The following is a 13607-nucleotide window of genomic DNA, read 5'->3' as shown; positions in this document are numbered from 1 at the left end:
TCGTCCCTGCTACTCTTTTTTCCTCTCCTCGCTCGCTCCCTCTTGCTCTCATCCCACAGATCAAACGCAGACAAGGAGTAGGAATGCTTGATGAAATGTTCGAGAACCTCAACTTGGATTCCAACTACACAGTCAAGATAGATCCAAGTCTACGGTGACCCTGCTCCTGCTCCTGCTCCTGCTCCTGCTCCTGCTCCTGCTCCTGCCCCTGCTCCTGCCCCCGCCCCTGCCCTTGCCCCTGCACGTGCCCCTGCTCTTTGCTTGCAGTAACGCGTTTGTTGGTGAAGTGACGTGGTTGGATGGATTGACGACGACGGGTGCTATCATGCGCCATGGGAGTGCGAGGAAACGTGGCAAGCGGTGAGGAAGGGAGAGGGAGGGAGGGGATTGGGGGCTGACGATGGGCAGCCGAGCATATCGGACTCACTCGAATCTTCCGAGCCGCAAGTGCAGGAGGAGGAGGAGCGGGACAGCAAACGGAGACGGAAGGGAGGAGAGAAAGGAAGGGACGATACAGATGATGGAGAAAGAGACGACGATTAAGGCGACTGGATTGCATGAAGTACACGTTCGACTTTCAGGAGATCGTGTGATGCGGTTGACGGGGATGCAGGGGTACGAGGACAGGAGGCAGCATAGTTATGTGAGACACAGCGGCATCGAACTGTTGAGACGCGACGGTGGAGAAACTGAGCGAGGACAGGACCGACGATGATGTACAAGGTTGAGGACGAAGACAATGATGATGGGGGGCAATGGCGACGAAGGAGGGAGGAGAGGAGGGTAGCAGCAGCAGCAGCAGCGTCAAGACGCTGCCAAGAGGACGGAACAGAGACAAGCTGGCTCTCTCCAACCTTTAAGAGCTACGGAGAGTCTGTCCGCTAGTCATAGATTACACCTTACCCACCCGCACGCTCCCCCGCCCGCTCCTCACTCTCCGGCCAGCCAGTCAACGATGCTGTATCGTTTGCCATACCCTCCACCGATCAGCTGGGCATGCGCCTCCTCCACGGGAACGAAGTTGTCCGACCCTCCGAGACCATTCTCCTTGTTCCTGAAACCAAGTCACCATCTCCGCTCCTCTTCCTCTGCACTTCTCTTCCCCTCCTTGCCCCCTCGTGTCCACTTTCTTCCACCTCCTCGTCATGGATTTTTCTCCCTCCACTCTTCTTCCTCTCCACTGATTTCCAAGACTCTTCGTTTCCTCGCTTTTTGCTCTTGACAATCCTCTGGTCCGTATCTTCCCTCCTTCCCTTTGCTCCGCAATCTATCCCATTGTCCTTCCCTCCCCCAACTCCTCCCATCCCTCACCAGTGATAAAGCTTGCCATTCACCAGCTCCTTGTTCAGCCGGATAACTTTCCCCTTCAACACCTGTCAGCACACCACCGCTCTCCTGCTTGCTCCCGCACCTGCGCTGCCATCCAGGCGTCCTTGGCGTCCTTGAGCTCTTCATCCAGCTTCAACTTCTGCTCGCGCAGCTCCGGCGTCTCTCCCTCCTTGGCGATCTCCGCATCCAGCTTCTCCATGTCCGGCTGGAGGCTGCGGTACTTTTCCTCGTATGCCTCCCGCAGCTCCTTGGCGTCCTGCTCCTCGTACCCCGGCATCACTGTCTGCCGGCTCTTTCCCAGTCCACGTCCGGAGAATCTGATAGCAGGTGAGGAAGAGGACGAAAGAGGGGAGAGGAAGGGGGAGGGTGGCGACGACAGCTGGGGGAGGGAGCAGCAGGGGAGAGTGAGAGGGAAAGAAGGGGGAGGACGCAGAGAGAGTGGAAAACGAGGAGGAAGGGAAGGAGGGACGAGGGACGAGGGAAGAGCGAAGAGGAAGGAAGAGGGGAAAGGAGAGGAGAAGCAGAGTTCAAAGACAGCCGAACCTGTCCATGGGGATCTCGTTGCTGGGAGTCGCCGAGGTCTTGGTGTTCTCATAGACCCAATCGCGAAACGCCTGCTCGCCCACCCAATCAGCTGCCGTGAGGAGGGAAAGGGAATGGACTATCAGACCTTGGGAGGTAAGATCGCAGACTCCAACACCGCCCGCTGAACCAGCTCGTCAGCTTCTCACAGCCTCTTCCTGCCAAAAGACCTGGCGCGTAACGCGCGATGCCGGTGCCATCCATGTCAACAGGATCAGGGCTGAAGGACGTAGCATTATTGTAATCCTTTCCAGCTATGTGATCGCTCACCTGTGCTGAAGGCCGCGCCTCCCGCCCACAAGACTCCCTGTCTGGTCATGAAACCTGCCAGGAGGTCATCAACAGCTACATGGCCTATCAGGCTGCATAAATTTCTACAGCCATTCAGTGAAGGTTGATTTTTGGGTGAAAGTAGCTGAGGCCGCATGCTGAGGTCAGGAGATGACAACTTGATCAGACATTCTCGACATAGTCCACTTCATCCTCGTGCTCGTCTTCTCCCCCCCTCTCTTATCCTCGTGCTCGTCTTCTCCCTCCCTCTCTTCATCCTCGTGCTCGTCTTCTCCCTCCTTCTCTTCGTCCTCGTGCTCGTCTTCTCCCTCCCTCTCTTCATCCTCGTGCTCGTCTTCTCCCTCCCTCTCTTCGTCCTCCTGCTCGTCTTCTCCCTCCCTCTCTCCCCCCCCCCTCCTCCCTCCTCCTCTCCCTTCCTGCCCTGCACTACAAAACCACCGCCATTGCGAAGTGACGTCTGGAACGGTTCATAACGGTTTCAAGCGATTTATATATAAGCTTAAAACAATAACATAATTATACATAATATGAATTTTTTATTATAAACTCACCAAGGAAACGGGGGACGGAAAATGCTGGGCAAGGCGGGGCAATGGGCAATAGTGCTGCTCCTGGCGACGATGAGCGGAGGAGCGAAGGTGATGGGAGCATGAGGATAGGAGAGGAGAGATGGGAGAAGGTCCTTGGGCGATGCCGCCGTCTCGCAACGATGGAGGGAGGAGGAGAGTGGAGTGATCCTGACTTTGTTTAGGGGAACGGATTCTTCGACAAGGTTGGCAAACGCTCTGAGATTCTTCTCCGAAAGGTTGGAATGAGATGGAGGGAGGGTAGAAGAGGGACAGAGACAGAGACAGAGACAGAGACATGCTCAGTTGACGATCTCTAACAACAAGAGGTTGCCCGAGTGATCAGTGAAGGATCTCTTGCAGATTCCGAACAACCATGGGATCGAACTGGAAATGCCGACCACTGCCATTGACAATGGCGCAACGCTAAAACTAGGATCTGCGTTTAACTGGTGCCCAGGTATCTCATTCTTGTCCTTCACAGGGCATGTTATCCTGACTTGTGGGTAAAATGTGAACTCTGACGATGCGGCTCGATTGCCGATGGCTGAAGTTCTACGGGATCGGTCGGAGTGGAGGGGAGTGATGACTGAGAGGCTGCGATGCACGTTCTACAACCATCTCTTCGGACAGACTTCGGGGCTGGAGGTTCACTCAGTCTGTTCCACTCGCTGAGGTTGTCCCCTTACGGCCCCTTCCAGGTCATCAACAAGATCGCCACGGGGCCCGACGGCGACGGCAACGTGCAAGTGAACATGCGATTCAGGTCCGGGAGATCGCTCGAGTCCTTTGACGACGCTGACGAACCCTCACAGTCCCACCGCGCGTCTCAGCCTGGAAGTAGCGTGAGAACGTGTCCTTGCCGGTATCGCCGTGCTCTGACCTCGCTGCTCTCGGCTCCTCTCCTGCTGTGCAGGCACCCGGAACCCAACATCTATATATCTTCCAATCCTCTGATGAGGATCGGGGAGGTTCGCATGAAGGACTCTCTCGATATCCTGATCATCGTTGTTCTGGAGCAGGCGATCTCCGAGCTGAAGGGAAAGTTAGGAGTTGAGATCAACAACGAGCATCTTTCCATCGGAGCCACCCGCAAGTACGATCCTGTCAACCTCCCCAGGCACTCTGTGTGACCCTAGAGCAGCTTCGTCTCAAACCAGCTGCAGTTGTCTGCCCTGACGGGTATCTCAAGAGTCCTCGTGGAGTCAGAGCATCCTCAGCCTTGTGCAGGGGCCGGCGGGTGGGCTGGAGGGGTGAAAGCAATCCTCAATACCAGGAAGCGCAGCAACAAGCTCTCAGACGTCAAGCTCGCACTGCAGTGAGTGATGCGAACCCGTAGCGTGTTGTCCCCTTGAGCCCTTGACTTGTAGTCCAGGTACACCGTGGATAACCTCCAAGTGTCTTGTCTTGACGTCAGTGCTGAGAGGGACTGAAGGTAGCCCGCAGGTCGGATGTGTCTTCTCGGACGACATGAGGTCGTACACGGCGAGCTTCCATCATACACTCTCCAACGACCTGCAGATTGCTGTATGAGGGCGTTGCGGGCGTGTTGGTTGTGACCAGCCGGCGATGGCAGGGGTCCTTGACGAGTGAGGAGCAATCAAAGGCAGGAGCTGTTGGTTTGGAGTGAGTCAATTGGCCCGCTCCTTTCTCTCTACTGCATGCTGCTCGCCTTCCATCAACACCACCCTCGAAACCTCCCCTTCCTCCTCCTCCTCTCCTCCTCCTCCTCTCCTCCTCCTCCTCTTCATCGTCATCATCATCATCACCACCACCACCACCATCCTTCACGCCAGTGCCAATCAGGCACAAGATCAGCGAAAGGTCGAGCTTGAGAGCTGTTATTCGCTCTAGCGGTCTGTTAGGCGCTGTCTTCACTCGGGTGAGTGGGGGCCCCCTCCTCCTCCCCCTCCCCGCCTCCTCCTGCCTCTTCTCCTCCTCTTCCTCTTGACCATCTTTTCGATCCCCTCTTTCCCCCCATCCCCCTGCTCCTCCCCCATCCTGACTCCCAGCAGGCCCTTACTCCCAGCATCTCCTTCCGCCTTGGCTGTGAGTTCGACACAGGCTTCAACGGCCAGACGCTCTACGACACAAACTTCAGGGGGCATCCTCCAAAGTTTGCTCTCAACTTCAAGTGTCAATTTCCTTGAAATCCTCTCAACTTCTGCTGCTGCTGGATAGGCAGATCTTGCCACCATCACCATCACCATCACCATCATACTCCCCCCCGTCCTAATCCTCATCCCCGTCTTCATCGTCTTCATCGCCATCCTCGCCCTGGTCCTCGTCCTCGTCCTCGTCTTCGTCCTCATCGCCATCCTCGTCCTCGTCCTCGTCCTCGTCCTCGTCTTCGTCCTCATCGCCATCCTCGTCCTGGTCCTCGTCCTCGTCCTCGTCTTCGTCCTCATCGCCATCCTCGTCTTCGTCCTCGTCTTCGTCCTTATCGCCATCCTCCTCCTCCTCCTCCTCCTCCTCCTCCTCCTCCTCCTCCTCCTGGTCTTCCTCGTCATCGTCCTCGCTATCATCGTCGTTCTCGTCATCGTCCTCGTCCTCCCTGTGAGCAACATTCTGCTCTATCAGAGCTTGCCGCCTCCCTTCTCTCGTCACCTTGAGGGAGCAGATTTGCAAACTCCATGGACTTCCACTTGCTCCTTCCCCCGCTGAAGCTGCAGGCTGATCTTCGTCCCCTGCATCCCCTGCCTCTTTCTTGAGTCTCATCCCTCACTTCCTACCTCCTCGTCCTTACCACTAATCGATTCGCCATGTCCAAGCAGGTCAAACCGCTACATGGCTGCCCGTTGACGGATATGATGACATCTCCTGTCCTCAACAGTCCGCTCTGAGCTCATGATCATGATCAATTCAGTCCGCGGCGTCCTCTCCTCACCTCCGCTGCCCAACCTCCTGGCTTTATCGTGCTGACACTCCACGTTTGATTGGTCTTCGAATACTTGAAGTTGAACCCAAGGCTGCCTATCTACAGTCGCATCATGCGCTCCCGTCATGTACTAACAGTTTGGACCAGCCTTACCTTGGCCCCTTTAGTCGCAGTCTTTTCTACTGCCTTGTTCTGTTCGGGCAAGTCCGAAGAGTCTTTGGCATGTTGTTCATCATCATCCTTCGCCTGAAAATCCAGCAACTCACTCCCAAGTTTGAAGTGTGCAGAATGACCTCGAGATTTAGAGCTTGCTCAATCTCCCTCCACGTTGCTTCCTCTTGCTCTCGCACTTGTTGCGCTGCAAGCTCTTTCTCCTTGAGCTGCTTCTGGAACCTTGTTTAAACAGTCATGTTCCATCTTGTCTCTGTTACTGTCACCACTTACTGTTCCCTTGACAGCCCCCAAGCAGCAGCTCGATCCTCCTCCTCTTGTATTCGTCTGTACGCAGCCTCCTCCACCACTCTGACGTTTCTTTCCGCGTGTTTGGGTTTGTTCTGCTCTCAAGGATCAAAAGGTCTCACTTGAGCTGATAGAAGTCACCTTGGGTTCCCTCAGCTGCTTAACCTCAGCAGTGAACATCTCCTCCAGCCCCTTCGTCTTCCTTCCCAGTTCGTCAATCATATCTTTCATGGACGATATTTTGCTGCGCTCTTCTTTCAACTCATTCTCTAGCGATGAAATTGTAGCCATTAGCTCCTTTTCCTTCGTATCTGACTCGTCTTTCTGCGCCTTCTCTCTCAGCTGAGCACGCAGACCCTCAATCTCCTGTACCAGCTTCGTCTGTGCATAGTCCCAGGCCGTCTGGCTCATTTTCATCTCCTCCCGTATCGCAGAGCATCTCTCCTGCTCTCTCTCGAGGTCAAACTTGTGACTCCTTTTACATCGCTCTAGCTCCTTCTGCAAAGAGCTCTGCTCCTTCCTGATCGACTGCATCTCCTTGGAAAGTCCGGCCACACGTGAAGATTCTCTTGAAAGCTTCTCATCCTTCCGCTTCACCTCCTCGCGCAGTGCATCCCGTTCCTCCACTGCAGAAGCAAGCATCTGCTGCAGCTCGGATACCATATCCATCATCGTCGACTGCACCATCACCATCGTCTTTTCCTTCGTCAGCTGCTGCATCCCGGTCTCGTATAATTGCCTTCCCAGGCTGGTATTTCTTTTCACTGCACTTTCTCCTCCTCACTTTCTCCTCCTCCTCCCGTTCCTCCTCCGGGCCTCCCTCCTCCCTCCCAGTGTTTTCCCAGCTACTTGAATTTTGGGTCTGAGCGGGGACGTGGGACAAATGTGTAAGAGATGGGATGTGGGCAAGGGGAATAAGGAGGGTCACAATGTCGATAGGGGTACTCAGGCGGAAAATAAGGGGTACTGAAGGAAGAGGGGTCGATCACCAAGTCAGATACATCAGTGGTGGGTGTCTATCCATAGGATGGGGTGTGACGGCGTATTTGTTGTGTAATACCCCTGCTTTTACAGTCAAAAATAGGGTACTAGTGTTAAAATTCAAATTAATGGGGGTGGGTAGGGAAACACAGGGGTACCTTGTCAAAGGGGTGGGATGTGAAAAATTCCGGGGGTGGCAAGGGCGAAACCATGGAGGGGGGGCGGGGGAGGAGCATGGTACTGAACCGGCTGGGAGGGAGGAGGACCTCAACTTCCTCTTCTCCTGCCTCCTCCAACCCTCAGTCAGCATCGACTGCCCTTCCTTCTTCCCTCTCCTCCTCCTCGTCTCCACAGGCTGTTCGCCCCGACTCAGCCAAAGACCCCATGCGCGGGCAGGGGCGAGGTGCTCTGCTTCGGAGTGGGCAGGAAGGGGTCAGAGGACAGAGGCCTGCGAGCGCAGCACGGGTGCAGCTCATGCATGGGAGACCTGGGGAGGGCGGAGGAGTGAGGAGCTCTGTGGGAATGAATGTACAAGGAAGGTGAGCATTGCGAGACAGTACGATTCAAATCCAATGGCTGACGGGCCGACGCACAGATTGCTGAATATCCAGATGGGAAACAATCGTTTCACCTCCCATCCTCAGGTTGGAGGTCGAGAGTTTGATGGTGTGACTGAAGCTCCTCCATCAGGTTCCCAGCTTGGATGTAGCCAGTACTAGAAACCATTCTCAGCCGGGTACAGGCCTCTTCTCCTCAGGGTTCAAGGTGGGCCTCGCCTTCTTGGAGGCCCCATCTCTCCTTGATCATCTCCTCCTGCAGTTCCCCGGGAACTCGAGCAGTGCAAGTGAGGAGGTGTCGTTCTTCTCCCCCCACAAGCTGAACAAAGGTGCGATGTTGTGAAGGCAGTGCAGGGAGTGAAGTGCATTACAGACCGGGGTTTGCACTTCGATGCCGAGGAGAAGGACAACGAGAAGGTCTTGAAGCCCTCAGATCTCCCTTGTATTGACTCCCATCCTAGCGCTACGACAGCGTTCAGGCTACTCCGAGTGCCACAGTGAACGTATCGGGAAATTCCAATGGCGGGCAGTTGGTAAGTGCACCGTCGGGACAGCGTTGCTGGTCCTGACGGGGAGATGCGTCATCAGGTTATAAACCGATCGAAGGAGGAGAAGTTCTCTAACCCAGAGAGACTGAACCTTGACCGAAGAAAGCTCACGTGCGTCCATCGCAAGAGCGTCCCTGATCAGAACTTGTGATTTGTTTTGCCGCAGTTGCTGCCCCGTCCTGGAGGGAGAGGAGAAGCTCAGGCTGCTCAACTATCAGAACAACCTGATCTCCAAGGTCCTTCTCCTGCTCTCTGTGCTGGCTCGTGACGAGAAGCTGCCAGGTTGAAAACCTCGACAACTTGCCCAACCTCATCTTCCTTGATCTGTACAACAACCATGTGCGCGTCATAGAGTGCCTGACTGCAGTGACGACCCTGCGGGTCTTGATGCTGGGAAAGAATCACCTCGAGAGGATCCAGGGGCTTGACAAGCTGACAAGGCTGGACGTGCTCGATCTGCACAGCAACAACATCTCCACCATTGAAAACCTCGACAACTTGCCCGAACTCCGAGTCCTCAACCTGGCCGGGAATCAGATCAAGGTGGTCAACAACCTGTCCTCCCTAGCATCCCTCACTGAGCTGAACCTCCGGCGCAACCTGATCACCGAGGTCCGATCGCTGGAGGCGATCTCAACGCTGCAGCGGGCGTTCATCTCCAACAACCAGCTGGCATCCTTCGACGCGCTTGAGTCGATCTTCATGAACAAGAACCTTCTAGAGCTGGCGCTCGATGGCAACCCGGTGGCGAGTGAGTGCGGCTACAGGCAGGTTGTGCTGGACAACCTGAAGAACCTGCGCCACCTTGACCTCAAGCGCGTGTCCGACGACGAGCGTCGAATGGCAAGTGCGCAGGCCAGGAAGGCGGAGGAGAGGCTGCAGGTGGAGATGAAGAAGGGGCAGGCGATTGAGGAGAAGCAGGAGGCGCTGAAGATGGTGAGAGATGAGTGGGAAGAGGAGTGCAAGTCGTCGAGGAGCAGGGAGCTGCTGGAGAGGGACTCCTTGTCCCACGGCTTCATGGAGGTAGTCGGGGGCAATGGCAACGGCAAGAGCTCGATGCTGAACGTATACGGGACAAGCTTTGACCAGCTGGAAAAGTTCAGCTCGGGCGTTAGCACAGCACAGCTGCAATACGTGACGATGCGACGGGCGGCACCGTACCTGGCGTCGCTGACAGGGGTAACGAGGCTTGTCCTTGCCAACAACAACCTGCTGAGCATTGCTGAGCTCAATCCCGTGGCTGCCATGGTGAAGCTCGAGAGCCTGCAGGTGAAGGAAAACCCCGTCTGCAGCTCGGCCATGCTGAGGCCGTACGTGATCTACCGCATCGGGCAGCTGGTGGAGTTCAACGGGGAGACGATCAGCAAGTCGGAGAGGTCCTCCTCCTCCGAGGCCTTCGGCGCCTTCAGCTCCCTCCTCTCAAAGCATCTCTCGCAGAGCTCCTCACAGACCTGTTTGCGCCTCTCCTCTGCCATGGCCCAGCTGGGGTTCGAGGACTTGCCGGGGACTCCGAGCTTCCGGACGTTGGCTGGCTCAGAGCAGCTGCGGACGACTGGGGGGGCGATGAACCGGCGGGTTGCAGAGGAGGCGTCGAAGTCGATCCTGTCTGACGCCTGTGCGTCCGCCGAGGCGATCGAGACCCTCCATGTGGTGTGGCCGAGCATGCTAAGATCGCTGATAGAGACGACGGTGGCGGAGCAAGAGGATCCGATGTGGCTGACCATGATGGAGGGACAGTGACAGCGTTCCTCCTCCTCCTCCTCCTCCTCCTCCTCCTCCTCCCGCCCCCCTCTCCTCCCACTCCCACTCCCACTCCCACTCCCACTCCCACTCCCACTCCCACTCCCCGCTCTCGTTTTGTCGTGTATCTCCTCTCCTGTTCCCTCACTGTCCCTCTCCTCTTACTTCCCTTCTGTACATAAAGTTCTAGATCGCTTCCCTCGCGATATTCATTTGCAAAAAGAATAAAATGTTTACAGCAAGAATTAGCCGCATCCTCCTCCTCCTCGTACTACTACTACTCCTACTCCTCCTCCTCGCCTCTCCCTCTCACTTCTTCTTCTTCCCTCCCTTCGCTTTCTCTGCCTTGGGCTTCTTCTCCTTCGGCTCCTGTTGACGCATCAGCCTCTTCGACCGACGTTCTCGCATTCCAGGTCCCTCCTTCCCCTCCCTTCTCTCCCCTTCCTTCCTCTCTCCCTCCTCTCGTTTATCTCCTCTGGTTCCTTCCTCTCTCCCTCCTCTCGTTTATCTCCTCTGGTTCCTTCCTCTCTCCCTCCTCTCTTTCATCTCCTCTGGTTCCTCGCTCCCTTTTCCCTCCTCTCACTCTCCCCCTCTCACCTTCCCTTCTCTCCCTCCTCCCTGCCCTCTCCATCCTTCATCTCTCTCCTTCCTCCTGCGTCACTCCCCCCCATCTTCCCTTCTTCCCCCTTCTCACCTGCTTCCCCTGCGGATTGTTCTTGAGGTTCCAGGCCATGAACTGCTCATAGTCCTCCTGCTCCAGCAGTCAGTACTAGGAGAAGGACGAGGAGCTTGGGTGATGTGAAGAAGAGTCGAAGGCGGAAGAGAAGAGAAGGAGAGAGGAGAGAGGAGAGAGGAGAGAGGAGAGAGGAGAGAGGAGAGAGGAGAGAGGAGAGGAGAGGAGAGGAGAGGAGAGGAGAGGAGAGGAGAGAGGAGAGAGGAGAGGAGAGGAGAGGAGAGGAGAGGAGAAAGGAGAGGAGGGGAGAGGAGAGGAGAGGAGAGGAGACGGGAAGAGGGAGAACAAGAGGAGGGAAGTAAGTGGACCTTGAAGATTGGATCGATCTTGGCAAGGTGAGGGAGAAACTCGTTGTGGGAGAGAGGTTTGATGGGAAGTCGCTGAAGCCTCCTCTGTGTGAGGACCTGATGACCAGGAATACCGTGAGAGGAGGAGCCAAGGAGGAGAGCAGAGGGCAAGGAGGAAGAGGAGGAGGAGGAGGAGGAGGAGGAGGAGGAGGAGGAGGAGGAGGAGGAGGAGGAGGACGAGGACGAGGACGAGGAGAAGGACGAGGACGAGGACGAGGACGAGGACGAGGACGAGGAGAAGAGGAGCAGAAGGAGGACGAGGACGAGGACGAAGAGGCGAAGACGATGAGCAATTGGAAAGAGGAGATCAACCTTCTTGCAGACAGCGTCAACCGCTCCAGGTGTGTATCCTGCGCTCTTGGTGATCCAGGCGAGAGTCTGGAAGTCCAGCGCATCCTGCTCGCGGCGGTGAGACGAGGACGAGGATGAGGAAGAGGACGAGGGAGAGGGAGAGGGAGAGGGAGAGGGAGAGGGAGAGGGAGAGGGAGAGGGAGAGGGAGAGGGGGAGGGGGAGGGGGAGGGAGAGGGAGAGGGAGAGGGAGAGGGGGAAGTTGATCTGAAAAGGGAGGGTGTATCCTTACCGTGATGACTCCCTTGTTCCGGAGGATGAGGGATCGCCAGATCGCCTGCAGGAATTTACGGTGAGGACAAACGAGAGGATAGCAGAAGAAGAACGGGGGAGAAGAAGGGGGGAGAAGGTGCGAGGGAGGAGGTGCAAGGGAAGAGGAGCGAGGAGCGAGGAGCGAGGAGTGAGGGAGAAGGGAAAGAGGAGGGAGCAAGAGCGAGCGAGGAGGGAGGAAGGAACAGACTGGAGCACCTGGAAGGAGGGATAGTCTGGCAGAGGGATGAAAAGTTTGAAGTCCTACAAAGGTTGGTAAGTGAATGGGAGGAGCAAAAGGGAGGAAAGAGCAAAAAGGAGGCACTATGTGGGGAAGTAACGCAGAGAGATGGGAGAAACTGGACCAGAGCAGGCAGGTAGGAAGGGAGGGAGAGAAGAGAAAGACAGGGCGAGCGAGCGATACGAGGAGGAGTAGCGAGTGAGAGGAGCGAAGGAGGAAGGCAGACAGGCAGGACGGAGAAACCTTGAAGAAAGTGTTCATCTTCTTCAGATCTCCTTTCTCAGCAAAGAAGGGGCGCCTAGAGGGAAAGTCAGGCAAGGAGGAGGGGGGAGGGGGAGGAGCAGCGGGCAGACCGTGAGTTCCCCAGGATAAGGATCCTATCCTCCTCCTTGAGAAACTTCACTTCCTTGAGGAAATCTTTCAAGAATCTCGACGGTGGCTTTTCCCCCGGCCACTGAGATTTCAGCTGATGAAACGTCAGGTCAATCATCCTTCCCCTCCTCCTGCTCCTCCTCCTCCTCCTCCTCTCCCCCCTCCTCTCCTTGCTTCTCCTCCTCTCGATTACCTTCTTCTTGTCTGCGATGAATGTCCATTCCACTTCGTCCATGTAGACTACAGAGGGAGCCAAAGCTTTTGCAACCTAAAACATCGGTCAACCTGCTGACCCTCTCCCTCCCTCCCTCCCTCCCTCCCTCCGCCATGTCAACCTTGAAGACCATGTGCAGCATCATCACAGCAGAGTTTGCTCCCTTCTTGTCGGGATACTTGATACGTCCTGTGCACCAGCGTCACACTCACCTCCCTCTCCGTCTCCTCCTCTCTCTCCTCCCCGTCCTCTTCTTCCTCCATCCCTCCCACACTTCCTCGCAACCTTCCCCGCAACCTCCTCTTCCTTCCCCCCTTTGTCTCTGACTTCTCCGTCCCTCCTCCCACCTCTCCCACCTCTCCCACCTCTCCCACCTCTCCCTCCTCTCCTCCCTTTTCACTCCTCCCCATCTTCACCTGATCCTGGAGCCCCTGGGTCGAGATTTCGAGCCGAGAGGTTGAAAAAGTTGCTTCCTGTCTCTCTAGCAATCGCCATGGAGAGCATCGTCTTCCCGCATCCCTGCCGCAGCTCTCACTTCCTCCTCCTCCACCTCCTCCTCCCTCGCTCTCCTCTTGTATTTCCTTCTTCTCCTCATTTCCTTCCTCCGCCTTTCTCCTCTGCTCCTGCTCCTGCTCCTGCTCCTGCTCCTGCTCCTGCTCCTGCTCACCTTGGGACCGTATATTAGCGCCTTGTTCACAAACGGCGCCTTCTCATGCACAGCCTGCGAGCCGAGTGGCAGGACGAGTTGCTCCACTACCGCCTGTAAGGACAAAAATATCAGAATCCTTCTGCTGATCCTCCCCGTCCTCCACTCTCCTCTCCCTCTCCCCTCCTCGTGCTCCCCCTCCTCCTCCCCCTCCTCGTCCTCGTCATCGTTCTCGCCCTCGCCCTCCTTTTATGCCTCTCGTCTTTCTGCCACCTCCTCCACGTCTTCCTTCTCTCTCCCCTCTGCTTGCTCCCTCCTTCCGCCCTCCACCTCCTCATGCTCCAGCAGCACCTGTCGGATCTGAGCCAAGGAAGCCTCGGGAGGGGTCGGGTCGAGAGCCTTCCTCTCAATCATGTCCAGATTCCTGTGTTGTCCGACGAAGTCCTGAGCAAAAAGACATCATTGCGAGGAGGAGGAGGAGGAGGAGGAGGAGGAGGAGGAGGAGGAGGAGGAGGGGGGGGGGGG

At 56.3% G+C, this 13607-nt stretch overlaps 5 protein-coding genes across 5 annotated transcripts in view; 3 read left to right on the top strand and 2 right to left on the bottom strand.

Moving 5' to 3' along the window:
* Positions 1 to 83: 83 nt before the first annotated feature.
* Positions 84 to 715, top strand: GUITHDRAFT_114204 (hypothetical protein; the record flags this gene model as incomplete). The annotated part of the gene is made up of 4 exons (XM_005826631.1): positions 84 to 154; positions 268 to 360; positions 409 to 562; positions 614 to 715. The coding sequence occupies 4 exons, from the start codon at positions 84 to 86 to the stop codon at positions 713 to 715; spliced, it is 420 nt and encodes a 139-aa protein (XP_005826688.1).
* Positions 716 to 842: 127 nt separating this feature from the next.
* GUITHDRAFT_154349 (hypothetical protein) lies at positions 843 to 2238 on the bottom strand. The gene is made up of 7 exons (XM_005826630.1): positions 2182 to 2238; positions 2082 to 2131; positions 2000 to 2035; positions 1873 to 1943; positions 1412 to 1646; positions 1312 to 1364; positions 843 to 1054 (listed from the first exon to the last, which is right to left on the bottom strand). Exons 1-7 carry the CDS (start codon positions 2228 to 2230, stop codon positions 931 to 933), a joined length of 618 nt encoding a protein of 205 aa, XP_005826687.1. The 5' UTR covers positions 2231 to 2238; the 3' UTR covers positions 843 to 930.
* A 536-nt stretch (positions 2239 to 2774) lies between these two features.
* On the top strand, positions 2775 to 4301 carry GUITHDRAFT_143293 (hypothetical protein; the record flags this gene model as incomplete). The annotated part of the gene is made up of 10 exons (XM_005826629.1): positions 2775 to 2840; positions 2954 to 3007; positions 3132 to 3228; positions 3322 to 3416; positions 3470 to 3534; positions 3584 to 3613; positions 3685 to 3864; positions 3913 to 4086; positions 4144 to 4180; positions 4215 to 4301. The coding sequence occupies 10 exons, from the start codon at positions 2775 to 2777 to the stop codon at positions 4299 to 4301; spliced, it is 885 nt and encodes a 294-aa protein (XP_005826686.1).
* A 4169-nt stretch (positions 4302 to 8470) lies between these two features.
* GUITHDRAFT_54483 (hypothetical protein) lies at positions 8471 to 9013 on the top strand (the record flags this gene model as incomplete). Its single annotated transcript, XM_005826628.1, has 1 exon — positions 8471 to 9013. A coding segment is annotated over one exon (543 nt), but the record flags the coding sequence as incomplete, so codon positions are not given.
* Positions 9014 to 10240: 1227 nt separating this feature from the next.
* The window catches only part of GUITHDRAFT_114199 (hypothetical protein), a gene marked incomplete at both ends in the record, with an annotated part of 5276 nt that continues 1909 nt past the window's right edge, over positions 10241 to 13607 (bottom strand). The window contains 11 exons of the mRNA XM_005826627.1: positions 10241 to 10300; positions 10626 to 10682; positions 11324 to 11407; positions 11593 to 11637; positions 12094 to 12148; positions 12204 to 12316; positions 12416 to 12490; positions 12558 to 12625; positions 12853 to 12955; positions 13104 to 13196; positions 13434 to 13526. Coding sequence (XP_005826684.1) covers positions 10241 to 10300; positions 10626 to 10682; positions 11324 to 11407; positions 11593 to 11637; positions 12094 to 12148; positions 12204 to 12316; positions 12416 to 12490; positions 12558 to 12625; positions 12853 to 12955; positions 13104 to 13196; positions 13434 to 13526 — 846 coding nt within the window. The remainder of the gene's footprint in view (positions 10301 to 10625; positions 10683 to 11323; positions 11408 to 11592; positions 11638 to 12093; positions 12149 to 12203; positions 12317 to 12415; positions 12491 to 12557; positions 12626 to 12852; positions 12956 to 13103; positions 13197 to 13433; positions 13527 to 13607) is intronic.

The sequence above is a fragment of the Guillardia theta genome (genome assembly GCF_000315625.1).
Source record: "Guillardia theta CCMP2712 unplaced genomic scaffold GUITHscaffold_73, whole genome shotgun sequence".
NCBI classification, from domain to species: domain Eukaryota; class Cryptophyceae; order Pyrenomonadales; family Geminigeraceae; genus Guillardia; species Guillardia theta.
The sequence above is the reverse complement of the archived record's forward strand: the minus strand, read 5'-3'. Positions and strand labels throughout refer to the sequence as shown.